This window comes from Terrapene carolina, unplaced genomic scaffold (genome assembly GCF_002925995.2).
Source record: "Terrapene carolina triunguis isolate 2854851 unplaced genomic scaffold, T_m_triunguis-2.0 Scaffold88, whole genome shotgun sequence".
NCBI lineage: Eukaryota > Metazoa > Chordata > Testudines > Emydidae > Terrapene > Terrapene triunguis.
The window spans coordinates 23006672-23020364 of NW_020664439.1; the positions used below are offsets into that span (position 1 = coordinate 23006672).

At 41.9% G+C, this 13693-nt stretch overlaps 1 protein-coding gene across 1 annotated transcript; it reads left to right on the plus strand.

Moving 5' to 3' along the window:
• The first annotated feature begins 472 nt into the window (after nt 1-472).
• Nucleotides 473-10377, plus strand: TM4SF4 (transmembrane 4 L six family member 4). Its single transcript, XM_024208580.1, has 5 exons — nt 473-870; nt 1157-1246; nt 4280-4413; nt 8969-9158; nt 9897-10377. The coding sequence occupies exons 1-5, from the start codon at nt 697-699 to the stop codon at nt 9912-9914; spliced, it is 606 nt and encodes a 201-aa protein (XP_024064348.1). The 5' UTR covers nt 473-696; the 3' UTR covers nt 9915-10377.
• The last annotated feature ends 3316 nt before the right edge of the window (nt 10378-13693 follow it).

Sequence of the window (13693 nt, forward strand, 5' to 3'; positions counted from 1 at the left end):
AATCCTCCTTTAAGACAACAAAGAAAATCAAAAACACAAAAAAGGAGGACATTCAATGACTCTTTTCTAAATGCCCCCATTACTCCAGGATGCTAATGGCAAAAAATGCCTATGTAAATTCTGATTCTGATTGTGCACTAATTCTTAGGAGAGTTCAAAATAAGAAATGCTTATTAGCTTGACCATCCTAAGCCATTTACTGGGGGGGATTCCTGACTGCAGGTGGCTACAACCATCACAAACCGATTAATGACATGTTTTCTTTTCAGTGACAGCAAAGAATTATTTTCCAATGTGGGCATGGACAGTGTGTTACAAAATTGACCATCCAGAACCGAACAAGCTATTTTCCAATAATTGGACTCCACATAACTGATGGTCTAGTCTGCGCTGGTAGAACATTAACAGAGGCTATTGGTCGTCATGGTAAAAACAAAGGTTGGTCTGACTGTAATCTCATTTATGGGGGGTTCAGAAAATTGACATCATGGCAGTGAGAGCTTATAAGTAACTGGAGCACTGGCTTACTAACAGACTGCAGCCTCTCCGAAGGAAACATTCTATAGGCTGAATTCCCCAAGGGCAAAACAGAATTGGATTTTGTAAATTATGCTGAGACACTTCTGTTTAAAACACTGACAAGAATAAGGGGTTTTCATTTTTCTTTAGTTTTGTTTGTAATTTTGTTTAGAAAGCATGTGCTCCGGTGGTTGTGCCAAGTGCCTGGGAATCACCCTCATTCCTCTGGCGGTGCTATGTACTCTAGCTAACATTTTGCTGTTTTTCCCCGGAGGAGAAGTCATGAGCAATAATGAACACATCACAGATGAAGTTTGGTACTTCGGAGGGATGTTGGGATCCGGTGTATTGGTGAGTAGACAAATCCTGAAATTTTCACTTTTATTTTCTAAAGTAAAAGGTTGGGTTTTACTGTAATTCCCCTGCACTTCAAATACAGTACAACCAACATTGCAAATGATTCTTGATTGTGCACTTTGTTTAATAAGTAAATAAGCAATTTAAAACTTGTTTTGATTTAGTAATTAAAAATTCAATGTAGTGATAAGAAAAATAAGACATTGGACTAATAGATTAAAACATAAGGTTAACTCAGAATGGTCCAACCTAATGGAACTGTATTTTTTATTGTTGGTAGATGATCTTTCCTGCCTTGGTATTTTTGGGCCTTAAGAATAACGATTGTTGTGGATGCTGTGGTAATGAAAGCTGTGGAAAGAGGTTTGCGGTAAGTGGAAAAGAAGGATGTGGCCAAAACAAAAAACAAAAAAAACCCAGCCAAATGGTGACAAACAATGACATTTATATCATGTCTGTCCATATATATTTATGATGTTCTAAAATGTGACTATGTAGTGCATTTGTTGTCCATAGCATAAAGTGAAAAATCCTGGTATCCTTTTGTGCCCTAAGCCAAGGATTATTGATGTGCCAAGATGTTGTTGTACCAGGACCCCTTGATAGTACCAAGACCACATTTATCATGCTGCCTTGTTGGCATGCCAATGCAATACAGCTGTAGCCCTGACATGGCTTGTTAAAAGTGGGTACCAATAAAATAAATTTCCTAAAGACCTGCATTTTGCTTTTCTCAAATGAGGGGACAGTTATTTTTTTTCTTTTATGACAGATGTCTTTTGCTCCATTACAGTCACCGTATAGCTTTACTGTGGACCCTACACAATATGTAATGTGGATCTTCTGAAAAATATTATAGCCATTTCCATAGTACAGTTATTTCTTCCTTTTAGCAAATCCACAGCACACCATAAGAAAGCCCCTCACCACCCAACAATATTAAGCAAAGGGCTGAAAATGGTGGTGGTATGGAACGTATGATAGCAAAATAATAGGTTAAATTAACAGTCTGTTGAAAGCAGTGTTGTTGTAGTCGTGTTGGTCCCACGATATTAGAAAGACAAGGTGGGTGAAGTTATATCTGTTACTGGACCAAATTCTGTTGGTGAGAGAGACAAGCTTTTGAGCTACACAGAGCTCTTCTTCAGGTCTCAGAGAAGAAGAAGAGTACAAGAAGAAGAGCTCTGTGTAAGCTCAAAAGCTTGCCTCTCTCACCAACAGAAGTTGGTCCAATAAAAGATATAACCTCACCCACCTTGTCTCTCAGCGTGTGGAAAGGCAGCTGACAGGAAGCAGGTGGGGCATATAGAGTGGTTGCTTCGAAATAAGATCCAGCATAAATTGTGCACCTCAAATTGAAGTTTAAAAGTCGACTCAGTATCAGTGCCAATTATAGGGCACGATACAGAAGCACTCTGCAGTACTGCATTTTGTTTGGTAAGAGTTCTCCAAACTTTTAAGTATTATGACTTTTAAGGTGGGGGGAAAATTGTATTTCAAATGGAGGCAGGTCCAAACAACCCCCCTTCACCTCCCCCAGTCTGAAAATCCCTACACTGCACCACCACCACATTTTGGGGAGCTGAGATGCAGAGTCCAGTTCAAACTTTTTCTATCATGGGCTAAATTAAAAATATGGATCCAAACACCCTGAAGACATAGAGGAATTTTGGCTCTAGAGCCAAATGTGAAGCTGAACTTTTTGGCTTAGGCTCATTTCTAATTTCAAATGCCACTTCCTCCATCTTACACAGTGGAGGGGTGGAGCAGCTAGCACAGGAGATGACGTAGCTGCCTCCATCTACTCTATGCCTGTGGAGACCACTTCTACTTAGGGATAGCAGACTTAGCGGGCTGGAGAATTTGGTCCAGAATCTTTGTAGAAGAATGCACTTCTCATACTCAGTAGACTAGAATGGGCCAGATTCTGATCTCAGTGGCCTGGTGTAAATCCAGAATAACTCCACCAAAGTAACAATTACTCCAGAACTGAACACCTTCCACTAGTGCATTAAGTGACGTGACTACGCATCTCTCACATGTTGTTTGTTCTTTCATCCTCTCTCCAGGGCCCTGATACTGCATCAAGAATCACTAGCACAATTCCCTCACGGCTGTGCAAAGTCCTGTTGATTTAACTAGGGCTCTGCATAGGTGCAGTGGGCTGCAGTAGTGGATCCCAGTGTAGGTTTAGAGTCCAAGTCAAACTTTTCTTCTTTATTGCTAAATTAACGCTGGAGGGAGTTAATTAAGCTTAGAAGCCACACATTCCATCCCATGACATCTCGCTGCCAATTTTCTGTCACAACAATTTATTATCCCAAATCAGTTCAGCTGTTGGAGAGCTTTTATATCTACCTCATATTTTGAACTGTTAAATACATTTAATGCTTTGTGGATAGATTCTACCATCATTTCACCTAGGCAACTCAGTTGAATTTAGCTGGATTGTATACCTGAGAACAGAATTTGTCCTTTCATGTTAATTTGAACACCAGGCTTATGTTATGGAATTAATATTGTCTTGGAATGATTTAAAGATTTGATTATGTGAAAGTAACAAAATGTTTTCGAAGTGCAAGCAAAGGCTTTGGTTCCTCAGTGATTTTTTTTTAAATAATCATGAAGAATGCCAGAATAACATGCTTGGAAAACAAAGTCTTCATTTAGCCACAGAATAGATGCAGCATGAGTAGTAGAAGTATTCCCACCTACGTCCTTCAATTCTGGTCTAAAAGGGCCTTAACCTTTTGGTGTAATATTATAGTCCATACCTCATGTCCACTCAGTCCTTTGCCTCTCGACTGAAAGTGCCATCTCTGCATTAGTGCCAGCTGTGACGTTGGTTATGATGAGCACAAATACACAATAGGAAGTAAAGAATGTGAAAAGGGAGGGGAAATTTACTGAGGCAGAATATAATTAACCAGACCAAAATTTGATCAGGACACCAAAATTAACAATTCTGCTCTTGCGAAATGTGCCATGGCATCTTCACAAACGGTTGGGACTTCAATTTTGGCCATGATCTCATCTGACAGAACATTCAGTGTGGCACAGTGCCCCCGGACACCAGACAGGGTTAGTACTGATTGAGGGAAGAGTGCCATATACTGAATCACCATTACCACTTCCTGTAGTATCAAGGTGTTCCTTTGAGGTCTCCTATGCAAATACTACTCCAGTCTGACTTGGTTTAAGCTTCTAAGGACCAATGGGAATTGCAGCACAAAGTGCAATGCCTGCAGACATGCAATGTACATTAGAGTCTAGTTACATAATGCATTTATTTTAACTGTTCAGAAGTTAGGGTTGAGACTGTACTACACATTCACTTAAGCAGGATACATTTAATTGTTTGTAAGAGGTCAAAAATAACTTCATCTTTTTCTGTCTCTATCAGATGTTTACTTCTATAATATTTGCAGCAGTTGGACTTCTGGGAGCCGGATACTGCTTTGTTGTGTCAGCAGTTGCTCTAAATAGAGGCCCTAAGTGTAACAATGGCATTAATTGGAACTATCCATTTGAGAATGGGTAAGATATTGCACTGCATCATGCATGGGTTAGCTAGAAAAGATGTGATATATTCACTCACTGAAGCAGTACTGCGATAAGGAAGTTTGTGATGTAATTTCTAGCTTTAATTTTGTTGTGTAAATAAGAAATCGCACACAATCACATTACTGAGACTGCAATGTGGCTGCCTGTTGGATGAAGTATTGCCATATACTGTGACAGTACATGGCTACACAATATTCTAGAATAAGAATACCATCCCCAGCTGAAACTAGAGGTTTCAAAGAGCCCCAATTAAGATACATTTACCACTTGTCAGTTTATTCCTTAGATTTTTAAAGCAGTATGGGTGGCTAGACTATAATCATATGATTAAGAGTGTTTTTAGTGGGAATCTCAGATCTGAAACTGAGGCTGTTAATATTTAAGAGTTAGTCTTTATTTAATTTTATTTTGGTTATGAAAATTGGAGGGTGTTGTCCACACTATGCAGCTGAAACTTCTTTGGTATCATGCATATGTGTCACTTGTTCATATCCCTGGATTCCTTAAGTCAGCAAAGTTCAAACTGGAAATAAGATGCCCATTTTAACCATTGGAACAGATCGCCAAGGGATGTGGTAAATTCTCTGTTATTTGGAATCTTTAAACCAAGGTCGGAGCGCTCTCTGAATGATGTGTTGTAGTTCAGCTGAAGGGTGTTGGTCAAGGTGAAGGAACCACTGAATGAAATCTAGGGCCTGTGTTATGCAGGAGGTCAGATTAGATCATCATAAACATCCCTTCTGGTCTTAATACTGTTACTCTCTGAATTAACAGAGCATTAGGCGTATCCAAAGGCAATATTAAAAAAACAAACCCAAACTGGGTTTTGAAATAACCTTCACATTTTCATTGAAATTGGCAAAGTCCAGAAAATGGCAATGAGGTCTGTCATTCCATCCTTATTTCATTGTACTGTGCCTCAGGACTGGCTTTTAGAACAGCCAGGGACGTGTTTGTGCTGCTGTGTTATCTAGGCACGAGATAAAATACAGGTGACTTGTCAGCATTTGATGGTTTGTTAGAAACGTTATTTCCCTTTTCTCATTGTAATAGAATTTCCTTTGTTTTGTTTTAATAACAATGTAAAACCATAACAATTAAGAAAAATATTTGGGTCTGAAAATTTACCATTGTTTCCATGTTTGCAACTCCCATTGAAGGTCATTTAACATTTTGTAGCACTGAAGTCAATGAGAGTTGCATCCTCTAATCCAAGGTCAGACTTTGGTGCTTAAAGCGTTGAAATCTATCTAATCTATCCCTGAGATGAAATGAGAGCAATCGATATACACTAAGGATGAATTTAGCTCCCCGCGTTCTAAATGCAACCCTATGATTAATGATACGATTCTGTCATGGAGGTCACGGATTCTGTGACTTTCTGGGACCTCCGTGACTTCTTCTAGGGCAGGACTGTGGAGTAGTTGTCAGCCCCAGGGCTGCCAGAGCAGGGGCCAGCCCTGGAGCAGCGGCCACCAGAACAGCTGCCCAGTGGCCAGCCCTCAGGCCACAGAGCAATGGTCATCAGAACAGCAGGCTTGGTCAGCCCTGGTGCCACCAAAGCAGTGGCCATCATGGCCCACCCCAGGTCCACCAGAACAGCAGCTGCCGGAATAGCTGACCAGCCCCAGGGCCACCGAACAGCTGACTGGTGGCCCACTGCCATGGTTCCCGGTCCGCTGGAGCAGTGGTTGGGGCTGGATTAGCCCATCTTGGGCTGCAGCAGCAGCGATCAGCCCCTGACACAGGAGCAGTGGCGGGGCTGCAGGAGCTGTAAGCCCCGGCAATGCTCTGTTTGTCCCCCCATCCCAGGATATTTTTAGTAAAAGTTATGGACAGTTTGTGGGCTTCCAGGAATTTTTGTTTATTGCTCACTGTGACAGGGTCCCCCAGGGTGCTACTTGGAACTGGGGTACCACTGGGCCCTCTGACCCACCAGCCTGGGCTCCCTATCACACTGTGACAAGCTGCAAAGCCCTCCAAGCTTGCACTTTCACCAGCATTCACCCAGGTAGGGACACACCAGCTGCAGTCACATGCAGGCTCTCTAACCGCCAGCCTCCCAGCCTAGGACCCCAGAGCAGTACCGTCCTGCCCTGGTCAAATCTAGCCAGTATATGGGTTTAATACACGGTCAACCTGTCCCTCAATGTGAAGAGAACCATGCACGCTTGTGGTAACCAAGCTGAGATTTTCCCCAGAAACCTTAGTCCAATGCACAATGGTTTGGATTAAAACATAAAATAAGTTTATTAACTACAAAAGATAGATTTTTAAGTGATTATAAGCGATAGTAAACAGATCAAAGCAGATTACCTAGTAAATAAACAAAAACGCAAACTGAGCTTAACATACTAGATAGGTAGGATATGAATTAGCAAATTCTCACCCTGAGTGATAAACAGGCTGGCAGATTCTTAAGGCACAAGCTACGTTAGCTTTGCAGCTTGGGTTTCCCAGGTTTACATACACAGTCGCACATTCCATCCCAGTTCAGTCTTTGTTCCTCAGGTGTTTCCAGGTGTGTTGTGTAGGGAGAGTGAGGTACCATCATGATGTCATTTCCCCCATTTATATCTTCTTCCCACTTGCTGGAAAGCTTTTTTGCTGTGACCTGGGTCAAACAGTTCCCATTGTGTAGTGCTATCTCTGAGAGGTTTCTATGGTACGCAGTCTTGTGTTTATGTGCATTTCCTCAATAAGCCATTAACATTGTTTGGCCTTTTTACTGTTGTACCTGAAAAGCTGCTTGTGGGTGTTTTCAACCTCACAACATGTTTCAGTAACACATACATAGCCAAACTTCATAACTTCACATATGATGATAGCACATACAAGCCAATGAGATATTAATGTCTAGCAGATCAAGACTTTTAGAATGATACCTCACAAGGCATACTTTGTACAAAACATATTCTAATTATATAACAGTGGTGAATAAGGGGGTGCCAGGGTGTCACACCTGCGACCTGTCCCTGACTTTTACTAAAAATATCCATGACAGAATCTTAACCTTATCTATGATATGCATATGCATATATAGATGTACTGAAGTTACCACTAGATGTCAGAGTTGCTCTATACAACTGCATAACTGGAACTGTGTTTAGTAAGAAAAAACACTTGACTTTCAAAGAAAGAAGGATACAAGTTTGGGTGATTACTGAACAGGCAGATCTTTGGCATGGATCTTATTTGATAGTCCTTCTCATCTTCTTCCTTGCTTTAATCCCATTAGCTGGAGTCCACCCTACAAGTCCTCACCCTCCAAAGTGCTCTGTTTGATGCCATATCCTTAATCACACCAACATGTCTTCTTTTATGACATCCTACCACTTCTTGCTCAGTGTCTCTGTCTTTTTCATTCAGTCTTGATCTGTTGGGCCCTCTTACCCACACTGTTGTCAGGACTGTGCTTTACGTGACCCAAGCCATCTGAGCCCGCACCCCCTCATTTTTTCATCTATGGGTGTTTGACTTTGTCTCTAACATACACATTCCTCACGTGGTTTTTTCTGGCTTACACCACTCAGCCATCTCAACATTTGCATTTCTGTGGAACAGATCATTTGCTCATGTTTCTTCTTTGTCCAGCACTCACCACCATACATTCTAACTGGATGGACCACCATTTACTAGACTTTCCCTTTTACTCTTCCTGGTATCTTCCTGTCAAATACTACACCACTTATCTCTCTCCATCTGAGCCAGGCATTTATTATCCTATCTCTAATTTCAGCCTCCATTTCCCCATTTTTCTGGATTCTGGAACCCAGACATTTCAAACTTTGCATTTTTTGTATTGTCTGCCCAGCCAGTTTCAAAGATAACTCTTCAGTGCTCACATTACTGAAATTACATGCTATATACTCTGGTCTTTCTCTCTGCTTATTTTGATCTCTCATCTCTCCAACCCATCTCCCTGTTTATTATCTAGACCATGTTTCTACTCACTGCATAGAACAATATCTACAGCGAACAGCATGCACCAAGGTGTCTTCATTTGTGAGTTTGTTGTGAGGGTATCCAGGATGAGGATAAGCAAGAAAGGGCTCAGTGCTGATCCCTGATGTACTCCCACCTTTATCGATAGTTCATCCATTTCACCACTAGAAGTTTTAACTATTAATGTTGCATCTACATACTTGGCGTGAACAAGCTTCATATGAAGTTCTGGTACATCTTATTTGACAGTTCTTGCCTGACAAAATAAAATGAAGTATATAATTGCCTTCAGAACATATTTATTCTTTCTTTACCTGCTTTGTTCATGCTGTAGTCAGCGAGATGATGTCAATGTTTATAAATGCAATGGAATTATTTGAAATCAAAACTCTTTCATTATTCCACAAGCAGAAATATAAAGTACCATTAATAGTGATGTGGAAATTATTTTAGAGTCAAGTGGATACAGTGACTCACTTTTCAGATTACAATAACAACAAACTAGTAGTAACACTAGTACTGCATTACTGATTTACATTGACTTCTATTGTCTTTCTCATATGCTTTTTTCTTTTTTACACAGGAATTATCTAAGCAATGACACCATGTGGGCCTTGTGCAAATCACCTGAACACATAATTCCCTGGAATTTGACCCTCTTCTCCTTGTTGCTGATAATGAGTGGAATTCAAGTAGTGCTTTGTGCTATTCAGGTTGTCAATGGACTCATTGGAACAATCTGTGGGGACTGCACCTGTTGTGGATGCTGTGGGGTAAGCAAATTTGTGTCTTCCTCATGTGATTACATTAATCAATAATGCATGTAAATATTCTTGCCCCACATAATAACTTAATGTAATTGCAAAACTCCCAAGTGTGTTATGGAGAAAGGATTTCAATGTTGTTTTAAGTGACATACTGTGGAAGATTTAAAAGATACTGGGCCAGATTCTCAGCGCTGCTAAGTTCCCTTTGCAGTGCTCTTGCAGCTTAAAGGGGACTTAAAACTGCCCTAAGTGGGCACCTGGCGATTTCCTGGTCATAGGGGAATCCCTAAATGGCATAAAGCTGGTGGAGCCAGCTCTGCATCACCCCCTACCAGCCCTCATGAGGTACAGGGAATGTCAGAAGCATGCTGGCGATTGGTAACGGGTGAAGCCCAAGCCCACTGCGCTCTAGTGAGGTCTACCAGCACAACCGTTCTAAGGTGGATTTTGCAGTTGGTGCAACTTAGACCAACCCTGAATCTGCTCTAACTTGCAAGAGGGGCTGAACCAGCCCCAGACAGCCTCGGGATAATTTGTACTGGAATAATTCCAGTTCAAACCCTGAAAGCATTTGCACTTGCTGAAAACATAATGAGTCTCTGACAAATTACAAAGATTGAAACAACGCACATTTACAGAGCTTATCTAAGATTCCCACAGGGCTTGCAAAATAATAATAAAATCCATTAAAACTCACATGAATATTAACCAATATAAGTGATCTTTGTATTTTTATCCTTCTAGGGAAATGGAGCTATTTAAAGACAACGAAGACTGCAGAAATCTCTTCATATGAGGAGAATCCCTTTAGAGGCACTTCTTTTGTACGTTACTTGGTGAGCCATGTTCCTCTGCACACACTCTGACTAAGAAGGTCTAGAATGAGGGGCATTTCACGCTATTGCTACAAAGCCCTGACTGCCCTTCGCATGCCATTTAAATCCTTAGGTCATTTTGTACCTAGAATGAATTAAGTGGCTGTTCAGCTATTCCACTTATATTTATTTTTGTAAAACAGCTTCCATTTGAAAAGAACCTCTTCAGAGTGGACGTTCATCATCTCTTATGAATTAGCTCTCTGACTGGGGATTGATGACTGTTTCTAATACAAGTTCAGTTGTAATTTAATTGTATCCGTTTCTTTTTTGACACTTATGAAATGAAAATGCGACAAAGCTGTAACTTTCTTTTCAACTCTAGAATAAAGTTTTATTTGTTTCTACATAGAAAAGTGAAGCTTTCTGTGCTCCAGACCTGAGATCATTAAAATGCTATTTGTAAAAAGACTTTGTGTTATTAATGATTTTCATTTGAAGTCTAATGGGATTTTCCTTTTCCTTGACTGTGATTGACGCACAGCATCGATCCTGCACAACATGATTATTGTGCATATAAATACAAGGGCAAAAGCGATGAGCACATTGGGCGGTGTGGGATGCAATCCTGCAGGAATGAGTGTGTTGTTACCAAGCCCCCAAGTTATTCCTGACTCATATCAGGAATTAAGCCAAAAAGGGAAATACATAGCAATTAAATAGGATGATGATGATTTTGCTTATTCCAACGTTGTCTTAGTCGCCCACTATCTGTCTTACTCCAGTCACTTCAATCAGAGATGTAACCACAGACACACCTGAGCTAGTTTTGATTGATCTAGCTTGAATAACAATAGCAGCGAATCTGCAGTGGCACCCGCTAGTGCAGGCTTGTGCAGCCATTACTGCCTGGCTTCATTTCTGTAATTCCAGCTAGCTAGATCAATGCTAGCTCGGGTACGTCTACACCCATGCTGGTGTCACATCTCTAATTGCATGGTAGACATAGACTATCAACTAACGAAGTCAGCACATGGGACTGGAGACTTACTGCTTACTGTGAGGACTTGTTCTTTTTTCTACTTGCAAAAGGCAAAACTGATAGCTACAAAGATAGCGACAACTCTGCATGCTGGTCATAGGAGACCAGTACTGCCCTTAGATGCAAGTCCCATAGAAGTCAATTGGCCAAATCCTGCAGTACTTGTTCAGTCAGAACTTCCACTGAAATCAAGAAACCAAGCCATACAGATCTTTCTCAGTCAAAATTCCCACGACAGTCAATGGGAAGTTGATCAGAACAAGGACTACAGGATGTGGCCAGTAGGAGTTATGCCTGTGTATCTGGGCTTGAAATGTTTGCAGAAGGAACTATAATACTCTGCATAACCAATAACCTCATTTCACTAGAAGAAAAGGATTTTGTTTTTCCCCCTCAAAGGTATGGGAGAAGAAAAGATCCCACCTTGTCAGCTACTTCTCAATGAGGAGTATTCTTCTTCATAGGCCAGGTCTACACTATAAACTTACATTGGTATAACTACGTCGCTCAGGGTGAGAAAATCCCGGTGTAGACAGTGCTAGGTTGACGGGAGGGCTTCTCCTTTCAACATAGCTACCGCCTCTCGGGGAGGTGGATTAACTTTGCCAGTGAGAGAAGCTCTCCCATCAGCATAGTAATGTCTTCACTGAAGTACTACAACTGCAGCATTTTAAGTACAGACCTGCCCAAAGTCTCTTCTGCTCCGTTCAGAGCCCCTCCTCCACCACCCAGCCCTTTTGGCCCATTCAAGTCCCACTTGTCCTTTGCTCCCACACCTGTGCACTTCCCCATGCACCGTGTGCTTCTCTCACTTCCTGATGTTCCCCTTTGTCCGCAAATAGCTAAATACTTGTTGTAAGCCAAAGCCCCATGGCTGACATGAAGGAATTTGGCACCTATGTGCTACAGCAGCATTGGTAAGGTGCCTGAGTCCCATTTTCTGAAGCACCGTAGGCCCAGCTCCTCAGAGCCATTGAGGCTCCTCCTAACTTCACTGAAATCGGTGCCAATCATTGGAAGCTAGGAGCCTCAATATCTCTGAGAAGCTGGACTTTAGGAAACTGGGTGGCTGGCCCTTTAAGGGGAATGGGGCCCAGCCTCCCTTGCAGTGCTGCCAATGTCAGTGACTCTGTCCCTAGCAAAGGGAAAGCCCAGGGCCCCACAAAACCATAATCCGTCTCCGATAATACTGCACCTGTGACTGATCAGCTACCTCCCAGCTGAGATTAATCAGATAATATAAAAGCCTGCAGGTGGCTCAGTTGGGGGTGGAGAGTTGTTGTACTCATGTTAGCACCTATAGCAGGCTCTAGAGCAGGGTGATTCTCAGGCAAGTAGCTGGTGGGAACCTGTAAGGAATAGCTAAGACCCTGCAGAAGATCCCGGGTCCAGGGAAAAGACAGGATTTATATGTGGAATTTATGTTGAACTATTTCATTGTAAAGGATTGGCCTGAGAAAGAGGCCCTGAACCAGAATTTGGGTGTGGTGCCTTCCTGGCCTGGGAAATAAGCCAACAGCCCCATTCACTTTCAATGCAATTTAGGCCCCCTAAATGACTTTTGAAAAATGAGGCATGTCATTTAGGCACTCCCAAAAACTTTACTCAGTGAGATTATGGTTGACTGTGTTTGTGGCCAGATTTAGGGTGGACTATCAGCCCCTATTCTAACGTAGGTTTGTAGAGGTAAATGTTTTCAGTCCCTAGAAGAACTGTGGTTTTTGTATATCTCAGTAGCAACCTGACCAGTTGGTCATGGACTCTGTGAGAGAGCTCATCTACTGGAGTTCTTTCCTGGGCCAAAATGATAGTGGACAAAATGAAAGCCTAAAGAATTGTGACGGAGGAGATGTTGGGGGCAATAACTTACCATAGAAAGCTAAGTGGTACTGCACAGTGATGGTTTTAACAACTACTGTAACAGAGATCCAATTGCCAGAGGTAAAATCACAAATAAGCTAATGTAACCCTGCTATGAACAAAGTTCTTTAGGAGATAAGATCTTTATTTTAAAGGAACATTGCAATGTTGGATTAGTGGTGGAAAGGCAGTGTTCCAGTGCCTCCTACCTCTTCCCCAGGGTCCTGATGTCTTTCCTACCAACCTCCAAAAAAATCTCTGATAGGAGAAGTTGCTCATTGACCTTAAAAACACCAGGGAAGGAGAGAGAACCAACAGCCATCAGGCTTCCTTCAAAGACATGTGATGGAAAGGAGGGGGTTCTGTGGCCTTGGGGCCTTAGAATGCCTATCAGCCCGGGTGAAAGTGAGCCGGTACAGGCCGGTACATCACAAGGTGAGCTGGTTTGGTTTTTTGAGGCGGGAGAAGGGGAGGAAAGATGGAGTCGGCAATTTGAGGGAGAGAACATGGGGGAAAAGTGATTCTGCTCTCCAAATTGAAGATAGTGACTATCTTTTTCACCTCCCATTTTTTTTCCTTATCAGTATAATAGCAACATTAATGTAGCTGGAAGCCTGGGATCCAACTATGCCCCAACACTGCAATAATGAAGTGTGTATGTAAATCCACATAGGAACCAATTCTGTCTTCACTTCTATGGGAGCAGCTCAACAGGACTTAGATGGGAGTTTCATGTAACTAAGAACAGAACCAGGCTCCTTCTGCGTATAGAATATTACAGAATATAGGTAAACATGCCCTGCCTCCCCCAGCCATGCTGGAAG